This window comes from Hemicordylus capensis, chromosome 3 (assembly GCF_027244095.1).
Source record: "Hemicordylus capensis ecotype Gifberg chromosome 3, rHemCap1.1.pri, whole genome shotgun sequence".
NCBI classification, from domain to species: domain Eukaryota; kingdom Metazoa; phylum Chordata; class Lepidosauria; order Squamata; family Cordylidae; genus Hemicordylus; species Hemicordylus capensis.
In genome coordinates this window covers 96,051,339-96,074,208 of record NC_069659.1, presented here as the reverse complement: position 1 = coordinate 96,074,208, position 22,870 = coordinate 96,051,339, and the positions used below count along the sequence as shown (strand labels likewise).

General features: G+C 42.4%; 1 protein-coding gene across 16 annotated transcripts in view; it reads right to left on the bottom strand.

Moving 5' to 3' along the window:
• Positions 1-1,933: 1,933 nt before the first annotated feature.
• The window catches only part of PKNOX1 (PBX/knotted 1 homeobox 1), a 49,759-nt gene continuing 28,822 nt past the window's right edge, over positions 1,934-22,870 (bottom strand). For 11 of the 16 annotated variants that reach the window (XM_053306476.1, XM_053306494.1, XM_053306484.1 and 8 more), the window contains 6 exons: positions 21,738-21,837; positions 20,178-20,275; positions 17,649-17,777; positions 7,289-7,365; positions 5,947-6,119; positions 3,234-5,034 (listed from right to left, as the gene is read on the bottom strand). In XM_053306476.1, coding sequence (XP_053162451.1) covers positions 4,823-5,034; positions 5,947-6,119; positions 7,289-7,365; positions 17,649-17,777; positions 20,178-20,275; positions 21,738-21,837 — 789 coding nt within the window. In that variant the 3' untranslated portion in view covers positions 3,234-4,822. Of the gene's footprint in view, positions 5,035-5,946; positions 6,120-7,288; positions 7,366-17,648; positions 17,778-20,177; positions 20,276-21,737; positions 21,838-22,870 lie in introns of all 16 variants that reach the window. The other 5 variants (XM_053306491.1, XM_053306481.1, XM_053306493.1 and 2 more) reach the window with 2 other exon arrangements.

Sequence of the window (22,870 nt, the reverse complement as noted above, 5' to 3'; positions counted from 1 at the left end):
ACCAGCTGTTCTGCAGATAATACAGACGTTATCATGAGAAACTGTTGCAATCTGAACAGAGAGTGAGGCTGTTCACACAAGAAGCCAAACCTAAGGCTAGAGCAGCCCAAGCTGCTCATTGTTCTGCTCATCCTTCATCTTAGTTTCTGTAGAACAAGAGGTAAATGCAATTTATTAGGCTTAACTATGAAATGACCAAAAAATGCTATACAACTGTTTTAACAATTGATTTTTGGTTTAGGGAGTTTCTGAAGGAATTGTATTAAAAACTTCATCACCAAATAGAAGACAAAAAGAGACATCTCTTATAAAAGACATCTCAGAGCTGGTTGGTTATGGGTTTGTTTGGAGTTTTTTTATTTTTATTTTTATTTTTAAAGCAGGGAAAGTTTGAATTGAGAACATGTAAATAAATGTTTCAGTAAAGTTTGTCCAATCTTGGAATTCTATAGCATTCCGAGTATGTAATTTTTGTTCTTTTGTGGAACAAGCACATCGACATACGTACCTGGATCTCCCTCATTCCTGTGTGGCTAATTAACCAGATGGCATTATAAATAGGTTAAATACCAATATCTAACATCCAGTCTGTTGGTGCTGCACTAACACTGCCTTGTGCTCCTACCTACCCACTGTCTCAGCTCCTGCTGGCAACTCCAACCCTACTTAACCTCCAGAGAATTCAGCTAAGCTTTGCTACCATGCTTTCCCCCCAACCACACTTCCCTGGCTTGGAAGAAGAGTTTTCAGTGATCCAGGCAGATGATGCAACTGTACTCCACCCACATTTCTGGCCTGAATGCTATTGCAACCAATCATATAAAGCCCTAGGCGAGAAATAGGAAGGCACCTACATAAAGAGTACATCCTCAGAGGCCATGCTACCTCCCAGGTATAACCAGGAGTCTGCCACACCTGGTTGCCTCTGCTGGATGGAGAAAAGCTCCTGGGTAGTATGGAGAGCAAAATCACTCCTTGTGTGACCCATCATATTGATGGAATGGTAGGAATGGATTTTTAAAAAAAAGTTTCACAGAATCTCACAAAACCATGAAGTTCGTAATAGCACATGGGCTTCAAGGGTCACATTTCTCTCTCATTCTCGTGGTTAATATCTCTGATAGTCTAGTAGAGACCATTTGTTAACCATGGCTTGGAGAATGGATATTGAAACAAATTCCCTTTCTTTAAAAGTCTCTTGTATATAGACTTTTATATCCATATAGGCAGGAGGCTTCTCTATCTGGAATGCAACCACCTCTTGCCTAATTTATACTTCAAAAGATCATCCAGTAGTCAAATTCCCATCACACAGAAAAGCTTTGTGCAGCAAAACGCATCACAGAGAGTTTTTATCGCAGCAGGATTTTAACCATATCATTGCAAACTGCAAGGGGGTTAGAGCAGTTTGGTAAAATTAGGCAGATCTAGGTGTTGTGCTGCTACCACAGCCCTCACATGGTCTGGGCTTAAAAGAGGACCAGTGTGGCCACCTGTATATATGAATTAAGGCTTGTCTTGTGTACACTATTCAATGTCCCTTTGCCCAAAGTCTCTCTGCCAGTTCTCAGAAAGCCTAGTTTTGCTCTTATGATCTTGTAAGCATCAGACATCCTCATTCTTGCATATGGGGAAGGACAAGAAAATACTGTGTTGGATTTGTCCCCTTTGCTAATAATAATTGGGGGGATGAGAGATAATCTACACATAAAAAGGCAGGAAAACTGATGATTATATCAGGAAAAGAAGTGCAAACTACAGTTTTTGCTGTTTTATCAAGCACATTAGAAGCACAAAAATAACAGAAAGCGCTTTTTGTGCTCTGTTAATGGCTTTAAGCCGTATCTGATTGAACTAAATGACAAAACTACCACTGGAGCCAAAAAGTGGTTCAGATTGCATGGATTTCATAAGTTATCTTGCATTTTCATGGTGAAGTTTTAGTTTTGTGGCTTTATTAAGACTTTATTAGTGGCTTTATTAGTATGCTTTTAAGTCTGCTACATTATACTAATGCTTTCTTAAACAAACTTCTTGTAAACATACTTTCACATTTTAACTCCTTCTGAAAAGAAAAGAAAAATCCAGAAGCGCAAATAGCAATTATGGGTTAAAGCAACTTTTACATCGCTAGTCAGTGCATTGGTATTAATGTGGTATTTAAGGCTTAAGTGAAGTACTCCAGAACATCTTGAATATAAAACTGTCATCCTTCAGCTGCCCCCGGCTGTTATATTTTCTAATGTTCTAAGGCTAGGATTAGGTTTTTCCTTCTCTTTCTGCAAGGCTATAGAGATCATGGAATTCTTATCCACTTCTGTTGCCATGTTTATCCAGTGCTCAGTATTGTTCCTGTGCAATATGAGAAAAGGAAAAATACAAGAACTTTGATGGTGACCTAATGGAAACTGAAGTATGGCATTTCAGCATAGTAAGGACTCCACGTGGCTCCCATAACATCTCTAAGCTTATGTTGTCCTCACATAAGCTGTATGTCCCTAGTGACCACTGTGGGTCCTTTGCAGCCAATCCGTATTGGAAGCTGATTAAGGATGTGAAAGGAGCCACAGAGAACCCATATCATATGGAGGTTTTTAAACATACATACATACATGCTGTGGTCATATGATTTGGATTGGGTCTGATATAGCCTGGGAACAGGACAAGGACTTCCAACCTGAGAGATCTACTCACACAGGAGAATGGAAATGGCTGAGAGATGCTAACCCTGTTCAAATCCCACCAAAAGGAACAGGGAAATCAAGTGTACTCATGAAAGCTTTGCTGAATCAAGACTTGCATTAATGTCAATTGATCATATCAACTTGAGTTTAAGGAAAATGTGTAGAGAACACCTTCCTAGCTCCTCCAAATAGCTACTGTATAGCTATGCTATAAAGCCTACAGGATCTATTATTCAAAGGAAGCAATGAGAAAATGCCAACTTCCAGTATTGTCAACAACAGGCTGTACAGACAGCTATATGCAAATTGAAAATATATGGAGATTTTTTTTTTTTTTTAAAGAGCACTGAACTGCAGTGCTGTAAGGCTGGTTTATCGCCACTATCTCTGAATGTGCTGATGCTGTCCAGTATGTTACATTTGGGGCATTAGCCAAGCATTGTTGTGAGAAATCCACTGTATTTCATCCTACAAATGATCTAATAATATGGATATAAAAATTAAAGATTAGAGCTGCAATGATAGCTAGGCAAGAGGAAAAAATAATAATCCCAGTTCAGAAGTTTATATTTGCATATTTGAATTGGTGAGAGGTACTAAGGCTTTTATCTTGCTTACAAGATTGATTGTGGGTTTTTTTACTAACCTGAATACCTACTCAAATGTATTGAGATTCAAGCTTCAATATTGACTGAAATGCAATTTGACCATTAGTTTACATAGTATACAAATTAATGCTAAGGAATATCCAACATCCCATTAAGAAGTGGGCCCTTTTTGTACAACAGTTAAATAGACTGTACCACTATGGGATAGCAGAGATCTATAGCAGAATATAGCACAGGCATGTTTATTCAATTTGGACTGTTTTCATAACCTTCCAAATAGGAGTACTAAACAATTGTTCTCATGCTCAATACAGCCGGCATCCCAATTCTTAGAGAATTTATAAAAATATTTTTAATCCAATAATCCTGATAAGGTAAAAATACGTGTTTTATAGCAAACGATGAACTGACTTACTGGCTATGAATAGGGTTGTTAGACTGCAATCCAGATATCCCCTCTACACCTTTAAATCAACTGCTGAATTAAAAGTGCAGGCAGTCATGGCTTCTCTAGCCCAGGCCCCCACCTGCCCTCCCCACTTGCTGCAGTAGGTAGGATTCCAAGTATACCAGAGGGCAAGCTGGGGTTGGGGGAAACTGATGAAGGAAGGGCAGGTGGTGGCGGCGGCAGTGGGGACAGGTAAAAGAAGCTGTGGCTGCTACATCCCGATTCAGTGGCAGAATTTAAGATATAAAGTGGGGGAACCTAGAGGTTGCCATCTAACAGCTTTAGGAGAGAAAGTAAATTCATTTAAATGCCATACATTCATTACTAATCATACCTCTCCACTTCGTTTTGTGTGTTTGGGTTGCCAACTTCAGATAGGCAGGGTTGGGTTTTTTTGTTTGTGTGTGTGTGTGTGTGTGGTTTTGTTTTTTAAGGTGCAGAAGCATCTTTCAAATCTACATGGCTAACTTCATAAACAAAGCCCATACACTAGTTTGAGACATGCTTTACATTTACATTGTTAAACCACCAAGAGTAATCTTTAAAATGACAGAATTAATGGAAACTGCATAACTCTGCAGGTATTGAAGTACTTTCAATTTCCCCACGAGGGCAATTCCATACGTGACAAAACTGCAGCAGATTTTCAGGTTACAGAACCACAAAGAATGAGCAAAATGGTGCTTGTGTGGTACAGAGGCATTTAAATCCATGCTGATAGAAAGTAGCTCATCTTGACCCATGACTGCTGCCCCATCACTGTTATGTCAATCTGGGATCAATTTTATGACTGAAAACATTACCCAAAGAAAATAATTGGGTAATTATGCATCTCCGTCCCCTTAAATTACTAGATTTTCGATTTCAAAATAAAAACCAAAAACAACACATTTGAAAGAAGTTGCTGCACCTGCAAAGACACTCTTTAAGCTTACTATGAAATACAAAAAGTGCACTCTTCTATATCTACATATAAAACATATTAGAAATAAAACTTGTGTAAAATGTTTGCTGTGCAAACTATAAAAAGTCAGTCAGTCCATTGTTTTTCCTAAATGTTTTAGGCCAGATTCTCTTGCTTCCTACTGCAGAGAATCACTGTTATCCAAGACCAGCCCGCGGATGTTTGTGGTGGAAAGGTCTGCTCCATCGTCTTCAGTGCTGTCCACAGATTCATCCTCACTTTGGCCTGCTATCATGACTTGTTGAACAGCCAAAGTTGTACCATCAGATGAAAGAGACTGGAGACTGTCTACATTCATGTTGACTGGAGCTGTAATTGTTACAACGGCTCCTAGAAATGAAGCCAAAAAAGAGAGACCAAAATTTGAAAAAAAAATCAATATTCTTATTATGAAAGTCAAGCTCCAAATTATCACATCTTATTTTTTAAAAAATTAACTGAAATGCTATTTTTAGATTGGAAAGCTAAGAATCGAAATCTTGGAAGTTGTCTAAAGCTGCATATGCCATTTGGACCAATCTTAATTTCCCCTACATATAATTCCAAGACAACTGTGTCAATATTCAAAAAAATACTGAGGGAAAGCATTGGATGACTGTGCAGAGCAGAAGAAATCCAATGGTGTGAAGAGCATGAAAACCATGATGAAGAATTCTGAGATAAATGTGTCAATGTGTTCATTCTGTTTTTACCTAAATAAGGACTCTGAAGTATGTTAAATATTTACCTACTGCAACTGAAAAGCAACCCCAAAGCTGATAGTATAAAAGGCTGTCCATATCCTATGCACATTTACATGAGAGCAAGTCCCACTGAACAAAGTGGAATATCTGAACACACACACACACACACACACACACACACACACACACACACACACACACACACAAACACACACACCACTCAGCTCCCAGTGCTTATTAGATATGGCCACATTTAATGCCACTAAACTGTTACAGACACGTGCTTTTCTGCATGATGGAAAGCACGATGTACTAGAAGAAAATAAAATCCAATCTGGCAATGTGAATCCTCCTTTACTTTTAGATGCAATCCACAAGAAGCCATTGCTATGTTATTCCATTCATTTCAATGGAGTTGTATGAACCAACTGCAACCCCTGTGTCTATTGAAGCTGTATGTAAAATTGTCTTCTGATTGAGGAAACTTCTTGAGTCAGCCTAAGCACAAATAAAGCCACTTTTGTTTTATTCAAAACAGATAACTAAAGAATCTTCTCACCACCTGACATTGTAAGTTCATTTGATTGATGCTGAACTACTCCTGATGCAATGGAGTCTGGCCAGAACCTTTGAACTGGTCGGTTTTGAGCTGTTTTCTTCTTTGTTTTTGGAGCTTCAGAACAGCTGGAATCCAGCATTGGCTGAAGAATTCGCCTTCTTGCATTGATAAACCTAAGTAAGACCAATATGCAATCTATTAACACATCCTTAAAAATTAGACTTTTTTTACACCAGCTGAATAAGAAATTTTTTAACTCAACTAACTTTTAATTCTGTGCAAGCACCCAAATTATTTAAGTTTCGGAAGAAACTCTTATAGCAATCAGATCCTTGGATATTTAAAATGAGAACTCTTGATTTTCTATTGTCTCTCAGCTAGCTTTCCCCTTCCCTTCATTCTGTCCCCTCTTTACGGATGAGGGATTAGCCATAGCTCAGTGTTAGGGCATCTGCAGAACAGACTGTAGATCACTGTAGATCTACAGTCTACCTAAACAGACTGTAGATCGCTGTAGGTCACTTAACATGGATCCAATGTCCTGCCATCACAAACTATTTCACTTATTGAGTGTTATTTTTACCTTTTTGCTATGAGTCAACAAAAATCACCATTAAGCTGCAGTCTATGTGAAAGTTCAATCAAAATCTTGGAATGTGTCTGGACCAGCAACTACAGTTGCGTTTCATTTCATATTTGTCTTTCACTGTCTTAAAGTAAGTATTAGCACACTTTGTGTGTATGCATGTGCATGGGCACATGCATGCGTGCACGTATGTGTTCGTTTGTTTGTTCTCTCTCTCTCTCTCTCCCCCCCTGGAATTAATCCCCCCCTTGATGTGAAATTTGTGGAACTGAACCCTTGCATCTCTTTTTTAAAAATCTGTTTACCCCTCTCCAAATGGTAGCAACTGTTTATTTCAAGATGCAAGAAACATTTATTCTATATATGTCTATACCATTTTTATAAAACAAATTTATACAAAGCTGTTTACAACCATTTGTTTATTTCCCATTCTCTAAGTAGACTATATGGATTATGGCCTTGACACGTATGTTTTGTTGCTTCATACTCATGTTTTACAGTTGAAGTTGAATTGGGGCAAATATTTTTTTTCCTATTGGATCTCTATTTTTGATATGAATAAAATTGCACATAGCATACAGCTTCCTCCATATCCATCTGCCATACTACACCTGATTACAAGCACTTTCTGCTTTGCCCAACAGACCATAGCAGAAGTCTGTAAATGAATCTCCTGATTTTATTTCTATGTGACTTTTTATATAAATGAATTATTGTATCACATCCAAATTACTGAGTGTATTAGTTTTATCTTACCAGTTGTTAACCTGGAGTAATGTCAGATTTGTTTGTGCTGCTATTTGTTTTTTCTCATCCTCTGTTGGATATGGATGCTACAGACAGGAAGACAGATAAGATAAATGCTTTGGTTTTTTCTTTTGGAAATAGCTATTTAAGTACCTTGCACTAGTAATTTCACAAACCTCACAACTATAAAACAAAAAGTGTTCATCCATCACTAATTAGATAATTTCTGGTCAGCTAAGTTGATCTTTCCCCTAATGCATCTCACTTCATATGTAATAATAGAATGCAACTTCCCTTGTTTCTCCTAATAAAATATGTTAATATTTAAAAACTAATTTACAGACCACGGTTCATTAATCCTGTGACGAATTGCAGATAATTGCTTAGATTTCCATTTCTGTGTAATTAAAATTCTTGCTGTTATTAACAGATTAAAAATAAACTTGTCCTCACCCCTAATTTCGATCTCATTTAAATAACCAAGCACTATAAGCGACAGATACATAGGAAATCTAATACCTATAATGTGAAATAATATATGCATAGGAACTCTAATACCTATAATCTAAATCTGTCACTACTTTTCAAAATATTCTTATTTGTAGATAAAGATTTGGGGGAGTGGGATGCTGCAAGGTAGAGAAAACTATTCTGTGATAATTCTATCAGTTTCAAAGGTCCTGGTTTCCTTTTAACTCTGCACTTAAAAAAAAAAACCCAAAACCATTAGCCTCAATTTCTGTTGTTCAATTTCAATTTCTCCAGAACTATAACAAGTCCCTTACTTAGAAGTTCCACTGGAAATTTAAATCCCATAAGCCTTTTCAGTATCACTGGCAGATCCATCCTTGCTAACATCTCTGACCCATTTATAGTTAGTGCTTGACATCCTGAGTTACTATGTACTGGTCCAAGGGGAGAAAAAAAACAGGTTGCTTACCTGTAACTTATGATCTGGATGTGATCCGTTGTATTCATAAGAACTGGGTTTCTGCGCCTGCGCAGGGACCTCCCGGGCTGACTAGCTAGCTCCTCTTCGCGCCCCGCCCGTCTGCACGTGCCTTGCAGCTTCCGTTAGAATCGACGGTTGGGGCGCCTCTCCTTCAGATTTCTCGCAGACCGCCATATAAATGACGATCCGTACACCAGCATCCACTAGTCCAGGCATTCTGCAGCGGGGCCGGCTGGGAGGGACTTATGAATACAACGGATCACATCCAGATCATAAGTTACAGGTAAGCAACCTGTTTATCTGGATTGTGATCCATTGTATCCATAAGAACTGGGTGTTTAGCAAGCTACCCCATAAGGAGGCGGGTGCAGATGACCCCCAGCTATGCCAACACACGTTTCAACACTGATCTTCCAAAATTCGCCTCCCTAGCCATCCGCAGATCCAAAGCATAATGCTTTACGAATGGTAGATGCGATGACCATGTCGCCGCCAGGCAGACATCTGCCATTTTAATGCCTGACAGATGTGCCGCAGACGTTGCGTAGGCCCTAGTAGAGTGAGCCCGAACCGTCTTTGGCGGTGTTATCTTCTGGCTTTTATAGGCGAGGAAAATCAGTTCCACTAGCCAGTGAGCAAGTCTCTGGCGAGAGATTGGACGGCCCTTGCTACACCCCCGGAAGGAGAGAAAAAGCTTTTTACTCTTCCTAAAGTCATGAGTTCTCTCCAAATAGTATAGGAGTGATCTACGCATGTCCAACGTGTGGAGGGCCTTCTCTAAGTCCGTCTCCGGACTACTGAAAAAAGTTGGTAGCACTATGTCTTGATTTAAGTGGAAATCTGTTACCACCTTCGGCAGGAATCTCGGATCGAGACGCATCACAACCTTGTGTGGATAGAATTGAGTGTAGGGTCTATCCATCCGCAGGGCCGTCATCTCGCTCACTCTCTTAGCCGATGTAATGGCTACCAAGAATGCCACCTTCAAAGTCAGAAACTTCAGCGGAACAGTCGCCAGTGGCTCAAAAGGTGCCTCCGTTAGGGCAGAGAGTACTAAAGACAGACTCCATTGCTCCATTGGGCTGCGCACAGGCGGGTAAAGGTTATTAACACCTTTCAGGAAACATTTACATTCCGGGTGGGAGAAAACCGTGGACCCATCCCATCCCCTGTGCTTTGACGAGATTGCAGCCAAATGCAGCTTAATGGAGACATTCGCCAATCCACTCAGTTTGAGCGATGTCAGGTAACGTAGCACATCCCGAGGGGTCGCACGCAATGGCGTGACACTCTTCCCCCTCATATAACTCTTGAAGCGGTTCCACTTGCAGGCATAACTGCGTCTTGTCGACGCACGCCTACTGTTTAGTAAGATGTTGTTTAATAGTTGATTCTCCAAGCGGTCAGCTTGAGAGAGTGCACATCGGGGTGTAACACCTTTCCGTGTTCTCTTTGCAACAGGTTTGGAGCCTTGGGGAACTTGTGGAACACTGAATGAGACATTCCCAGAAGTGTGGCAAACCACGGCTGGCGCGGCCACCATGGGGCCAGAAGTATGCATTTCGTTTGGTCCCGCAATATCTGCGCAACCACACGGCCCATTAACGGCAGCGGGGGGAAAAGATATAACAGCCCCGTCTTCCAGGCCCGTTGAAAAGCATCCCCCAGGGATCCTTGGCCTATGCCCGCACACGAACAATAATTGACACACTTTTTGTTGGCAACCGTGGCAAATAAGTCTATCGATGGGACCCCCCAGATCTCGAACACCCTGTCGAGATACATCGGGTTGATTTCCCACTCGTGTCTTTGGTTGAAACTGATGTCCCTGCTGAGTCTGTCGGCCAAGCAGTTGTCTACACCCTTTATGTGTATTGCTACCGGGTGAATTGAATGTTGAATGCACCAGTCCCATATTTTCCTCGCAAGTAGGCAAAGAGACAGTGACACTGTCCCCCCTTGATGGTTGAGGTAGGCAATCGCCGTCGTGTTGTCTAACTCCAGCTGTACTGCTCGTCCCCTTATCATAGGTTCGAATGCCCTTAGGCCCTGGAACACAGCCAATAGCTCCAAGTAATTTATATGCTGAAGTCTCTGCAACTGGGTCCATGTCCCCTGCACGCATACGCTGGCGCAATGCGCACCCCAGCCCGCCATCGAGGCATCTGTCGTTATCCGGGAGGTGGGCTCCTTGGACACAAACTCGACTCCTTTGCCCAAATTGCCCATGTCTAGCCACCACCCCAGGCTGGCGAGGACATGTTGTGGTAATGTCAAGTGCATATTCTGGCCATCCACATTGGGTCGGAAGTTGTGGAGAAACCAATGCTGCAATGTGCGCATACGGAGGCGCGTGTGTGACACCGTTGCGGTGCATGATGCCATCAAACCCAACATCCGCTGGATTCAAACCGCTGGCTGCCGTGGAGTCCTCTGAAAGTGACGTATGAGTTCGTGCATTTGGGTAATTCTTTCCGCAGGTAAGAACGCCCTGGCCAATTCCAAGTCCAGCACCGCTCCGATGAAGTTCACTCGAGTCATGGGTTCGAGTCTCGACTTCTTCCAATTCACATTGATGCCGAGGCACTCCAATAAGGCTAGCAGCATCTGCACTTGGCGGGTAAGTAAACTCCTGTCGTGGCTCACCACGAGCCAATCGTCTAAATACGGATACAGCCTCAAGCCCTGAGTTCGTAGGTGGGCTACAACCACCGCCATCACCTTTGTGAACACTCTGGGCGCAGTAGAAAGTCCAAATGGAAGCACCACATATTGATAGATCTGTGCCCCTACTGTAAACCGGAGGAACTTGCGGTGACTCTCCTGTATCCCGATATGAAAATAAGCGTCCTTGAGATCCAGAGTAACTGCCCACTGTTCGTTCACCAGCAGAGGCAGAATTCCCTGCAGCGTCACCATTCTGAATTTCCTGGTCCGAATGAAAAGGTTGAGCCCCCTCAGGTCCATTATGGCTCTTATTCCACCGTCTCTCTTTGGTATCTGAAAATACCGGGAATAGTAGCCGGTCAGTCTGTTCGCCCATTGCACCCGCGTGATCGCCTGTTTCTCCAGCAGCACCTTGACCTCCTCCCGCAACACCTCCGTGGCCGGCGTATAGACCAGTCCAGAGAAGGGAGGCCTTGTCTCGAACTCCAACGCATATCCAGTCTGCACTATTCTCAGTACCCACCGGTCGGATGTTATGTTGTGCCATGCTGGCGCACGGCTTGCCAGTTTGATGTTGATCCTGGCAACTACAGGGCCGATGTAGTGGGTCCTGGATTGTAGCGTTGGACTTAATTGGCTGCTGCAAAACTGATGCAGTGGACGAACAGTCCCGTCAAAAGCTCTTGCTGGAAGCGTCCTTGTCGCCTTGACGAGCTGTTTTTCCTTTTTGTTTTTGGTTAAAGCCCTTACCGCGTTGGTAAGGTCTGAATTGTTTTCGGTATTCTTTGCGGTCCCGATACCGATCACTCTTTCTCTGATAATAATTGCGGCTCCTTGTAGTTGAGCTGGAACCGCTCGAAGGCACCATAAAGGTGCGGGCAGTGAATTTAGATTTTTTCAACGTCTCCATTGACGTGTCCGTGTCCTCATGGAATAAGCCTTTGCCGTCAAATGGCAAGGACTCGACTTTCTCCTTCATGTCTGTCTGCAGGGTTGCTGAGCGAAGCCACGCATGCCTGCGCAAGCTCACTGCCGTCACCATTGCTCTCGATTCCGTCTCCGACAAGTGTTTGAATGCGCTCAGTTGTTGGCGCGTTATTGCCGTTGTTCTTTCGTACACATCATTAAATCTCCATTGGAAGTCCTCCGGAGACAAAGAGGATGAATCCTGTAAGAGCGCATCCCAAAGTAAATGGTTATAGCGTGCCATACACGCCGCATAATTAGCAATACGAATTGCTAAACTGGAGGTGCTATAGATCTTTCGACCCATAACGTCCATTTTCCTCCCCTCTTTGTCAGCAGGCGTGGAATGACGGTGTCCACTCTTGGTGGATGAAGCGCAACTGACAACCAAGGAGTTCGGTATAGGATGACGTAACAGGTAAGAGTTCTCTCCTTCAGTCACCCTATACAAATTCTCAATGCGCTTGGAAGTCGGAGCCCCGACCCCCACTGAGTCCCATGCCACCTTCGCAGCCTTGTCTATCCCAGGAATCATGGTGAGGGCAACAGGATGCGATGTCTTAGACCGCCTCATCATATTATAGACCGGGTCAGCAACGTCCGCATCCGGAGAGCTTACGTCCATGCCCAGGGCTTCAGCGATGTCCCTTATGAGGATATGGTAAGCTTTCAATTCCTCAGTTGGCGAGGTGGATAGTTTTGGTGGCACATCTGAAGGGGGGTCCGACCTACGACTGATATCATCTCTGTCAGAGGCCGGTCCCGACTCATCGTCCTCACTGTCATCAGAGGGTGAAGATGATGGTTCAGAAGGAGGAGGTGTTGCTTTCCTCTTTCTTTTCCCAGCAGGTTTTTCTGGCATCCTCGTCTGGACCACAGGTAACTGTGAATTCTCTGGAAGGTAGGTCTGAACTTGCACCAATGGTGTTTGTATAGGCAAGTTCACAGACGGCCCCTGATGGTCTGCATGCTCTGACTGCAGCAGCGGCTGAACAAGTTGTCCAGCCTGCACAAAATTCCGCAGCCCTTGCACTGGTTGCATTTCTACCTGTGCCGCTTTCCAACGCAAGAACTCTGCATAATCATCCGGCACACCATGGCGGAAACCGCAGGAATGAGTTGGCTGCAGCATTGTAGAGCACCCGACATCGGTTCTTGGATCCTGGACCACTGCTGGTGTCAGTGAGGCAACATGAGGCAGATCAGCCAGCTCTCCACCTCCAGGACCCTCGTCTAAGCCTGTCGACAGGAAGCCGCGAAACGTCGCACCCGAGGGGGTACTCGAACTCGACTCCAGCAGTTCTCTAAGTCCGTCCCCGTGTGTAGCCAGACTCGGAGTCCTCGGCGTCGAGGGGGACTGTGCCGGCGTCAATGCCGGTGACAAAAGATGAGGAATCCTCCTCAATGTCGAAGCTGTCAACACCGACGAAGGAGCAGTGTTCACATTCAATATCTGCTCCGGCACCGTGGACGCCGACGGAGGAATGGCATACACCGCCTGGGCAGTTATGGGAGGCTCCGATGCAGAGACTTGCAAATGCCTCGACGCCGATATCGACGTCGACGTCGATTCCAATGTCGACGCCTGTCCCAGACTGCCTTGGTCCAATCTCGATGTCGACGCTGGTGTCGATGTCGAGACTAAAGTCGATGTCGAAGCCGAAACCATCCTGACCGTCGATACCGGAGGTGTCGACGTCGAGGCTGTAGGGGACTCAGCCGAGTCCACGTCGTAAATCTGTGCTGTAAATCGATGGCGAGACTCCTCACGATGGCGACCTTCCCTCTCAGAAGCATGACGATCTCTATCCTTATGCTTCCGTTTTTTGGAAACCTCCTTTGGTTTCTTAAACAGAGTGTCAACAGTGGTTTTAGACTGCTTATCAGCAGACCCACTGGAACCCCGCACTCCTTCGACATCGAAGCTCCCGATGTCGATCCGGAACTCATCGACGCCGACGGACGAGGAGTTGGCGGTCGAAGTGCCTCCTCGTATAACGCAGCTCGAAGCCTGAGAGCTCTATTTTGTCTAGTTTGTTTTGAAAACGAGCAGCATATCTTACACGCCGCCGTGTTATGATTCTCTCCTAGGCACATCAAACAGGCGTCGTGATAATCAGTCGAAGGCAACTTTGCTCGACACTTTTCACACCGTTTGAATGTCTTCTTAGCTTCCATTGTCCAAATGCCGTTCCGAGTCAAATTCAGTAAACAATCTTAGGAACAAACAAAGCAGAGTCCGTAATCAAGTCCGTTCGCCGTTCCGAGTCAAAACCGTCCTGTACAAACTTCGAAGTTAGAATCAGAGTCCCAAATCAAGTCCGTTGTTCGTTCTGAAGTCAAACCAATTAATCCGCTCAGTAGAGAATAGTCAAACAGTCCGAAGTCAAATTTTTGATAATAATTGAGGAGCAACAGCCAAGAGGTGTAAGCGCTTTGGCGGTCAAGAGAAAACTGAAGGAGCGGCGCCCCAACCGTCGATTCTAACAGAAGCTGCAAGGCACGTGCAGACGGGCGGGGCGCGAAGAGGAGCTAGCTAGTCAGCCCGGGAGGTCCCTGCGCAGGCGCAGAAACCCAGTTCTTATGGATACAATGGATCACAATCCAGATCCTGTGCTTCTCAAAAGTTCAATTATTCACTCAGTTCCCCTGCTGACTCAATGGCAGGGGCAAATTTCAATGACTTCCCCAGGAAGTGCTCTGTGACACCAGAAAATATGCCCCTGAGGGTTGTGCAGCCTTCAGGGATTCTGGGGGGAGGGGCAGTCATTGAAATTCTCCTTCCCCACGTTCTACTCCTCCACCATGCTGGTGTTGGTACAGTGTTAGTCTGGAACTCTTCAGAAGCACTGGTGGTACATGGGTACTTCTCTGACTGCACCAGTGCTTAATTAGTTAAGTTGTCAGTCACCGGATCTTTGAACATCTGCATTACTTTATCTCAGACTATGGAATTTTATCATAAAGTCTCTTGGTAATTTCAATAGTCTTGCATTCTGTGAATCATTACAACCTGTAAAACCTGCACCAGGAGTACATATCAATCAATCTTATAAAAATAATATGTTGTTTCCTTCAATCTTCTCCTGCATTTCTCATGTTTGATTATTCTTTCCCCCCCCAATTTTAAATCTGCCAATACATTTGCCAAGGAATTTCAACTCCTTGGGTTTTAACTAATCTTCTACGAGTGCTGTAAATTTTCCTGGTTTTTCAGCTCCTGTCTAATAGATTACATACTTCAGCATGTAGTTTAAAATACGTTTTTAACATCTCAGATTTCAGGTTCCTTCTGCATTGCCCTTTAACCAATCAATAAAATGTATGTTCAAACTTTCCCCCCTAATTTCTCATAAAAATATCTTGAACTGTATTAAATTCAGATACAACTCTGATATCCCCCAACTTATGTTTTTTGATAATCTTTTTTTCAGTTTGTCTAACTGGTAGCTCTTATGGCAACTGCCGTAGCAGAAAGGGAAAAAAACACACAGAAAGACTTTTAATATACACCAATTTATAAGTTACTGCTTTAGTGTATCTAATTCCATTAGAGCGAGGGAGGGAGGGAGGGAGGGGACAGATGACAAACATCAACAGAGGCTGACATCCTCACTACCACAGGTGTGCTTCTAACATCAGTTAGAACATCATAACATACGAGGTAACCTCTGTGCTAGTCCCTACACTTCCAAACAGTGGGCACTCTTGTGTAAAAGTGCAAATACTTTAAGTTTCACTCAAACCCTGCAAGTGCTCTCTGTTAGAACAGACAAATGTGGTGGTGGTGGTGGTGTCATTGACATGTTTCCATCTAACAGAGCACTTCCAGAGCACAGGGGAAGCTCCAAAGTATTTGCACTCTTGAGCAAGAGTACCCGTACTTCAAAAGTACAGAGACCAGCATGGGGGCTACTGCAGCATGTGTGCTCTTAGAAGCACGCACACTACCGTAGTCAGGATGTCAGCCATGGACTCTAGAACAGCTGCAAAATCAACAGGGTTGAAAACTCAGTGAAATACTTTTGTTTATCTAGAGTGTACACATAAAACTAACAGGGCAACATCCAGATTAGTTAGCCATGAGTAAGCACTGTTGAAATCAATGGGACAAGTTAGTCATGATTAACTGAAGTCCCATAAATTGCAATGGTACTTTGCCATGTCAGTCTGGACATTGCTCACTGCACTGATTAATAAAGCATATTCAACAACACAACAAGCAGACTTCTCAATAAGGTATCTTATTAGCAGTAAGTAATTGGCAGCAACAGAGAATGTAGATCATTAAAATGCTTTAGTACAGGAGCTGAAGAAGGCAAGAATTGCTCAAGAATTTAGTTGTCAAATAACAACCAAGAATTTCCCGTGTGGAAAGGGGAGGGTGAGTGTCAGCACCAGAGACTCCCAAACCTAGCTCTGCACAGGTGCAGATCCTGTATGTGGGAGTTCACAGAGACCACAAAGAACCAACTGATTTTACCCTTATATAATGCCAACTTTAACCATGTCCAAATGACCAAAACAAAAAAAAACCCACAAACTTCTCACAGCTGCCAGAATCCATGCTAGACAGCGTGATCCTTGCTGAATAAAGCTGAATTCATTGCACTGAGTCATATGATGGGGTGAAAAACCCTGTGGTGTTAAACAGAATTGTTACTAACTGAAACACTATAAAAGAGAGTATATGAAATTTCTAGCTGTAATTTATAATAATAATAATAATAATAATAATTAATGAATAACTTTTAAGAATTAATATGGATTCTGTTTGTTTTATTACACTTCACTAGGGAACATCAAAGATTAGATATGGTCGTGGTGATAGTTCTATATATTTTGATACCAGTGGATGAAGTCACCAACATGGGTAACTTATGTATATTTGCTCAATTCATACAAGCTGAGAGTCAGAAATTGGACTTTCCCAGGCAGTATATTTTGTTTCATAATGTGAATGTAAGGCAGAGTTGGGCAATCCCCCATGAACTGAATTCTGTTTTCATAAACATGTAGCATATGTAAATGTAGACAGAAAACCTGTAGCAACATTGTGCAATCTTTCAGGTCATGTGATTTGAAAGCATAAACTGACTGTATTTATTTAACCATTACAAGATAGGTTTGAGTCTAATATAACAAGAATCACTGTGCATGTGGATCCTTTTCATGGGTGTGGAGTGCATTCTGTACACTGACTGACAAGCTCTGCTCTTGTAAGAGTGATTAAGAAGTTCCAGCCTAAACCAGCTGCCCTGCAGACATATCTCACAAGCAGTGCATACAGAGGGGGATGTGGATACAATTTCCACTTATCCCTTCTTCTCTCAAAAGCTTGATTTCCATGCAGAACTATGTCTTGAGGGCTGCACCCTCATTAGGCTAACATGTCAACCACCAATTTCTTCTGTAGTATCACAGTGAGTGCCCTCCATCTCCCTATTAAATGTCTAGGTCGCTAGCTATTTAAAATACAGACCTCAAAAGGCAAACTGACCAAGGTGCACATGGCAAAAACAAAATGCCTTGGAACAATGAAATAAAACCAAAAATAATCCCAACAATGAAGATCACATGTTTATATAACAGCATCAGCATTTGCTCCTAATTCTCCTCTGATAAATCTATTTTATATAATTTGAGTATTCTATAGAAACTGTTGGATTGTTAAAAGTTGCAAGAATAGTCAAAGGATTTTTCTTCCTCATGTAGCAAGTAAGACTATACCAGTAGAATGTCTCAGAACAGTAGCAATAACCAATTACTGTAATCCAGCCTTACCCCTATGTGCTGAAAAAGCCAAGACCTCATCACATTTGTAGCATGCTTTGGAAGAACCCCTCTTTTATTTTTTGATGACCCATCATCTTGATGCAAGATGCTTAAATCTTGATTTAATTGTAATTGGAGCTGCACAAAAAATTGACAAGTAGTTAACAGAACACTATAAGAAGCATTAGGACAGGGTGTTTGTTTGTATTTCACAAGACTAACATAGTGGGGCAATATCTATAGAACTGCAAGAACACACACACGCTTCTTATTAGAACTAGTAGTGTAACATAGTGGTATTATAGCTTGTGTGTATTTTTGTCATGATTGTATCCTACCCGGAACGTAGTCAGAAAGGCAGGATATACATATTTTAAATAAACAAAGTATGAGCTGTTATTTACAGTCTATCTACACATGCAGGGCACCACAAAGTACAGAGCTCCTGGGACTATGCCATTTCAGAATGCAAGAGGGAACTGCTTGCCTGAATGTTCACCCCATCAAAAGCTTCCTGGAAAATGAGCAAAAACCTGGAGCATCAGGGAGAAGGGTTCTAATTTAGCCATCTCCCTAATGAGCCAATTCAATTCTATATGCAGGCATTGCTTTCCTATGGCATGCTCATGGGGCAAAGAGGTATCTTTTAAAGTGGTGATTCTCCATGGAGCAGGATGTGAGCAACTGTTCCTATACAACCTCAGCACAGTGTCTTTTTTAGACTATGGGCCCTTTTGGGACAAGGACCATCTTATTTCTTCTTCTATGTAAACTGCTTTGAGAGCATCTTTGTTGAAAAGTGATATACATTCTAAATAATAATATTATAGTATCAGTTCTCTCTTCTAGACTATTATAGGTACTGGGATGGATGGATAGTTGGTTCAGACACAAAGAGATAGATAGATAGATAGATAGATAGATAGATAGATAGAGAGATAGAGAGATAGAGAGATAGAGAGATAGAGAGATAGAGATAGAGATAGATAGATATGGTGTGTTGCGTGAGCCAACATGAGCACTGGGTGCAATGGTAGGAAGCTTGAGGCTTCATTTCACAGTTTGCAACAAAACAGTTCCCCTATTTCATCTGAACATAGGAAACCACAGTTAGTTAAAAGGCTAAAAGGATATCAAAACGGGATCTGAAGCCAACTTGTCAACTCACTGAAGTTTGTTCAAACTACCACTTTTATGAGTTTGTATTAAATGGGCAACTGTGGTTGTAACAAAACACAAAGGGAAGTTTACAACTTCATTTCCTTGTGTGTAGAGGAAGGGAGTGCACAAGCCCAAGATCTGTGTTCATAAGAAGAAACCATGACTTGTTGCTACATATGAACTGGACCAGATAAAAAGTTTTTCTTCCCAACCGGCTTTTTCTCTGATCATTCAGTACTCTATAATGTGAGTACAAAACATCACCATGTGCTTTTATGAATCCTCAATTCATTACGGCAAAAGGGATGCACAGTACCCATCATTATAAAACAGGAATATGTTTAACAATAAACCTTGATTTTATATTTAATGTATGTTTAGTTTAGTCCAAGAAAGGGAGAGATGCAGGCAACACAACATCAGACTGCTCCAGCTAGGCTTATTTTACTTAGTTTTAAATATATTGTATCTGAAACATCAACTGCATTTTTAGGAATGCTGTGAGCTGCTCTGAGGACACTGGTAGAAAATCAGGATACAGCTATACTAAATATTAATATTACATATACAATTCTAAATGTCTTTGACATAAACTAATGAAGTGCTGGTGCAGCAATTGGGGATGCATGTTTCGGGAAGAGGCAATTTTTGTCAATCTCTGAAGCCAATGGTGACTCCTGAAAATATGTCCCTGAGGGAAGCACAGGAGTCCAAAGGTCATTCTGACAATCGGAGGGCAAGGTAGAAGGCAAGGCAGGCCCTTTCCTTCCTGCTCCCACATAACATGAGCTTTCTCTGGGCTCTGCTGCTAGCGTGTCCACACAAGCAGCACAGTGGAGCTCCAGAACTTGTATGGGAGGGAGAAAGCTCATGCTGGGTCCTCCAGGATCCCACAAGGCACTGTGCAAGTGGTGGAGTGGCTGCCCTCAGTATTTCAGCCACTGCACTCTGCCTCGCCTCCTGCCCCCCGACACTCTGGTTACAATGGCTGCCAGCCTCCCAGGAGCAGTTCTGCAAGTGGCAGTGGCATAGATAACCACAGGAGGGGGTAGGAAGGGGTTTGTTCTCCTCCTACCTCACTTTAAACCCAGGTAGCCAATCTGGGCTAGCCAGGAATGGAGATTCTGGCTCAGGAGGGCTCTCAGTGTCCCAAATGAACAGAGCTACCTGGGATGACACTCCCCTACTCAGGTAGCTCTGGTCATGAGAATAGCTCCATAGTCTGCCACAGAGGGAAGGGGGGGATGACAAAAGTCAACCCTCCCCTGAAGTGTGCACCATCACTTAATTAGTGTAAATGTCAGCCAGCATGTCATTTTTACATGTTGCTAGTAAAACATTGGCTTCCTCTGCTACATTAAGCTGTGCAGAACAAACCTGTGAATTCTGGATCCTGATGGTTCCAGGTGATAGTGCTTGTGTCACTACTTGACCTTGAGGTGTGACCACAGTCACTGGCTGATAAACTGTACCACCTAAGAACAACATTAAAACAATTTTACCATTGTAGAATAACCAAGTGATCTAACCAAGCGATAATGACAACATGCATTTTTATGCAGATATAATTAAACAAATAAGATGGTAATAAGCTTCTTCACTTTACAGGTAAAATTACAGGTAAATACACTTTACAGGTGTATTTTTAATACACAAAAGGGGGGAAAGTATTTTAAAGACTATTTCAACTTCACTAAATTTTATCATTGTATTAATGAGAAGTAGAAATCAAGCCAAGGATATTTTGGTTACATATGAACATTTGCATTTAACCTTTTAACATTTCTTAGAAAAGTTGCATCTTTTGATTTGATTTGCCTTCATTTTGTTTGCACTGGTTCATATCATTCTACAGAATACATGCTTGGAAGAGCAATATGAGTTTTTAAACGATGCCTACCAATTGAGTAAAAAAGCAACTGCCCGGATTCAGAGAGCACAAGCTGCAGTTTTCTATTAACGGATCCTTCCTCCCAGCTGTATTCAATTTCCTTAGATCAGGACCAATACATTTAATTTTTAGTAATAGAGGGAATACCACCTTAAGTGGCGCAGCAGGGAAATGCTTGACTAATAAGCAGAAGGTTGCTGGCTTGAATCCCTGCTGGTACTATATTGGGCAGCAGTGATATAGGAAGATGCTGAAAGGCATCATGGGAGGAGGCAATGGTAAGTCCCTCCTGTATTCTACCAAAGAAAACCGCAGGGCTCTATGGGAGGCAGGAGTCGAAATCGACTTGACGGCACACTTTACTTTTTACCTTTAATAGAGGAAATATTTTATTCTTCTAGAATACTACTATACATATAACAGCTATGAATTAGGGGTGTGCATGAACCAGTTTGGTGGTCCTTTTATGGACCACCAAACTGGTTCGAAAGGTTTAGCAGAGGCAGTGGGGTTATCTTTATGGATCGGGGAGGGTGCACTCCCCCCCTCCACCTTTCCCCCACCCAAGCTGTGCTTAAAGACGGTCCCACAGGGTGGCAGCGTACTTCCTTGCTGCCCCGGTGCGCATCAGTTCAGAAGTGCCCAGTGCGTGTGAGCATGTTGCGCATGCACACATCACGCACATGCACCAGGCACTTCCGGTCCTATGTGCTGGGGGCAGCAAAGAGGTACGCTGCCACCCCGCAGGATCTTTTTTATGTACAGTGCCAGCAGGAGAAACACGGGGGTGGTGGTGGTTGTTTAAGAACATCCTCCCTGATCCTTAAAAGTAATAGCACCCCCCACTGGCTATTGCCGGTTCTATACACATCCCTACTATGAATGTCAGCTGAAGTTACCTTAAAGAAACCATAACACTTGGTTGCATAACATCTGAGAATTATTAATCTAAAATTATCTCCAGGATCTCTATCTTTGGTTGTTTAATAGCCACATAAAACATCTATGTAAGTGCAATGCTTGACTTTTTGTTTAGTGCATCTTACCTGCTACAGTTGCCATAGTTACATTTCCCTGCTGCAGTGCTGATGCAGGCACCATAATTCCCTGGGGGCTGAGTGTACCTGTGATGGCACTTTGGATTGGCTAAAAACAGTAACAACAGAAATTTATATAGTCTTAAAAAAACTGAAGATCTTATCAGTTGCAAAAATTTCAAATGAGAGAGGTTTAAAAAAAGAAAAGAAAAACCCCATGATGATGAAGACCACGATGATGATGAGCATTGTTACTAACCAATCTGATTAAAAACTGCCATGAAACTCACATAGGACAGAAACACAATGGCGGGAGTAGTAAACAACCTAGAAATTCCAATTTACAGTATATATTATTTCCCAAATGCTATCTTCTTTTTCATATTGAGCCACTCCACAAGAGTGCAGAACATATATGTGAATTCTGGATAATAATTATCCCAAGCTATAGTGCTTGTGACATTTAAAATTGGGCTGGTCTCATTCTTTTGCAACCAAATAATACACATTAGTGTGACCCATATTAGTGTGAGCCAATATGACCACACAAATGGTTAGCCTACAGGGATGGGGAACCTTGGCACTCCAGCTGTTTTTGGACTACAACTCCCGTAATCCCCAGCCACAGAGGCCAATACCTAGGGATTATGGGAATTGTAGGCCAACATCTGCAGGAGTGCCAAGGTTCCCCATCCCTGGCCCTAGAAGAACTTAGAAGCATCTCTAAATGTCCTTAAAACGGCATACACAAATAGATGTAAGTAAGCATAAAAAATATTTTCAGAAAATGCATAAAGTGTATCATAGTGGCTGAAATTCTAGGCCTTCTAAAGTTAATGGCATGAACTCTCATGACTTTAAACATGGTCAAGAATTCTTTTCAATAGGGTAAATTTGAGGTTTAAATATGGATTTCACTCTTTTCAAACTTCAGATTTAAAACATATATCTGAATTACTGAGGCATCATCCAAACACTCGCATAATCAAATATCTGGATGACAGGAGTAAAATTTACAATCAGTACAAAAGATTCGCATGAAGGACATAATGAAACACAACAAACAAAGCCTCTATTATAGTTCTAAAAACATACACTAATATCTTAATACTATTTGCTATAATTTACACTATAGAACTGGT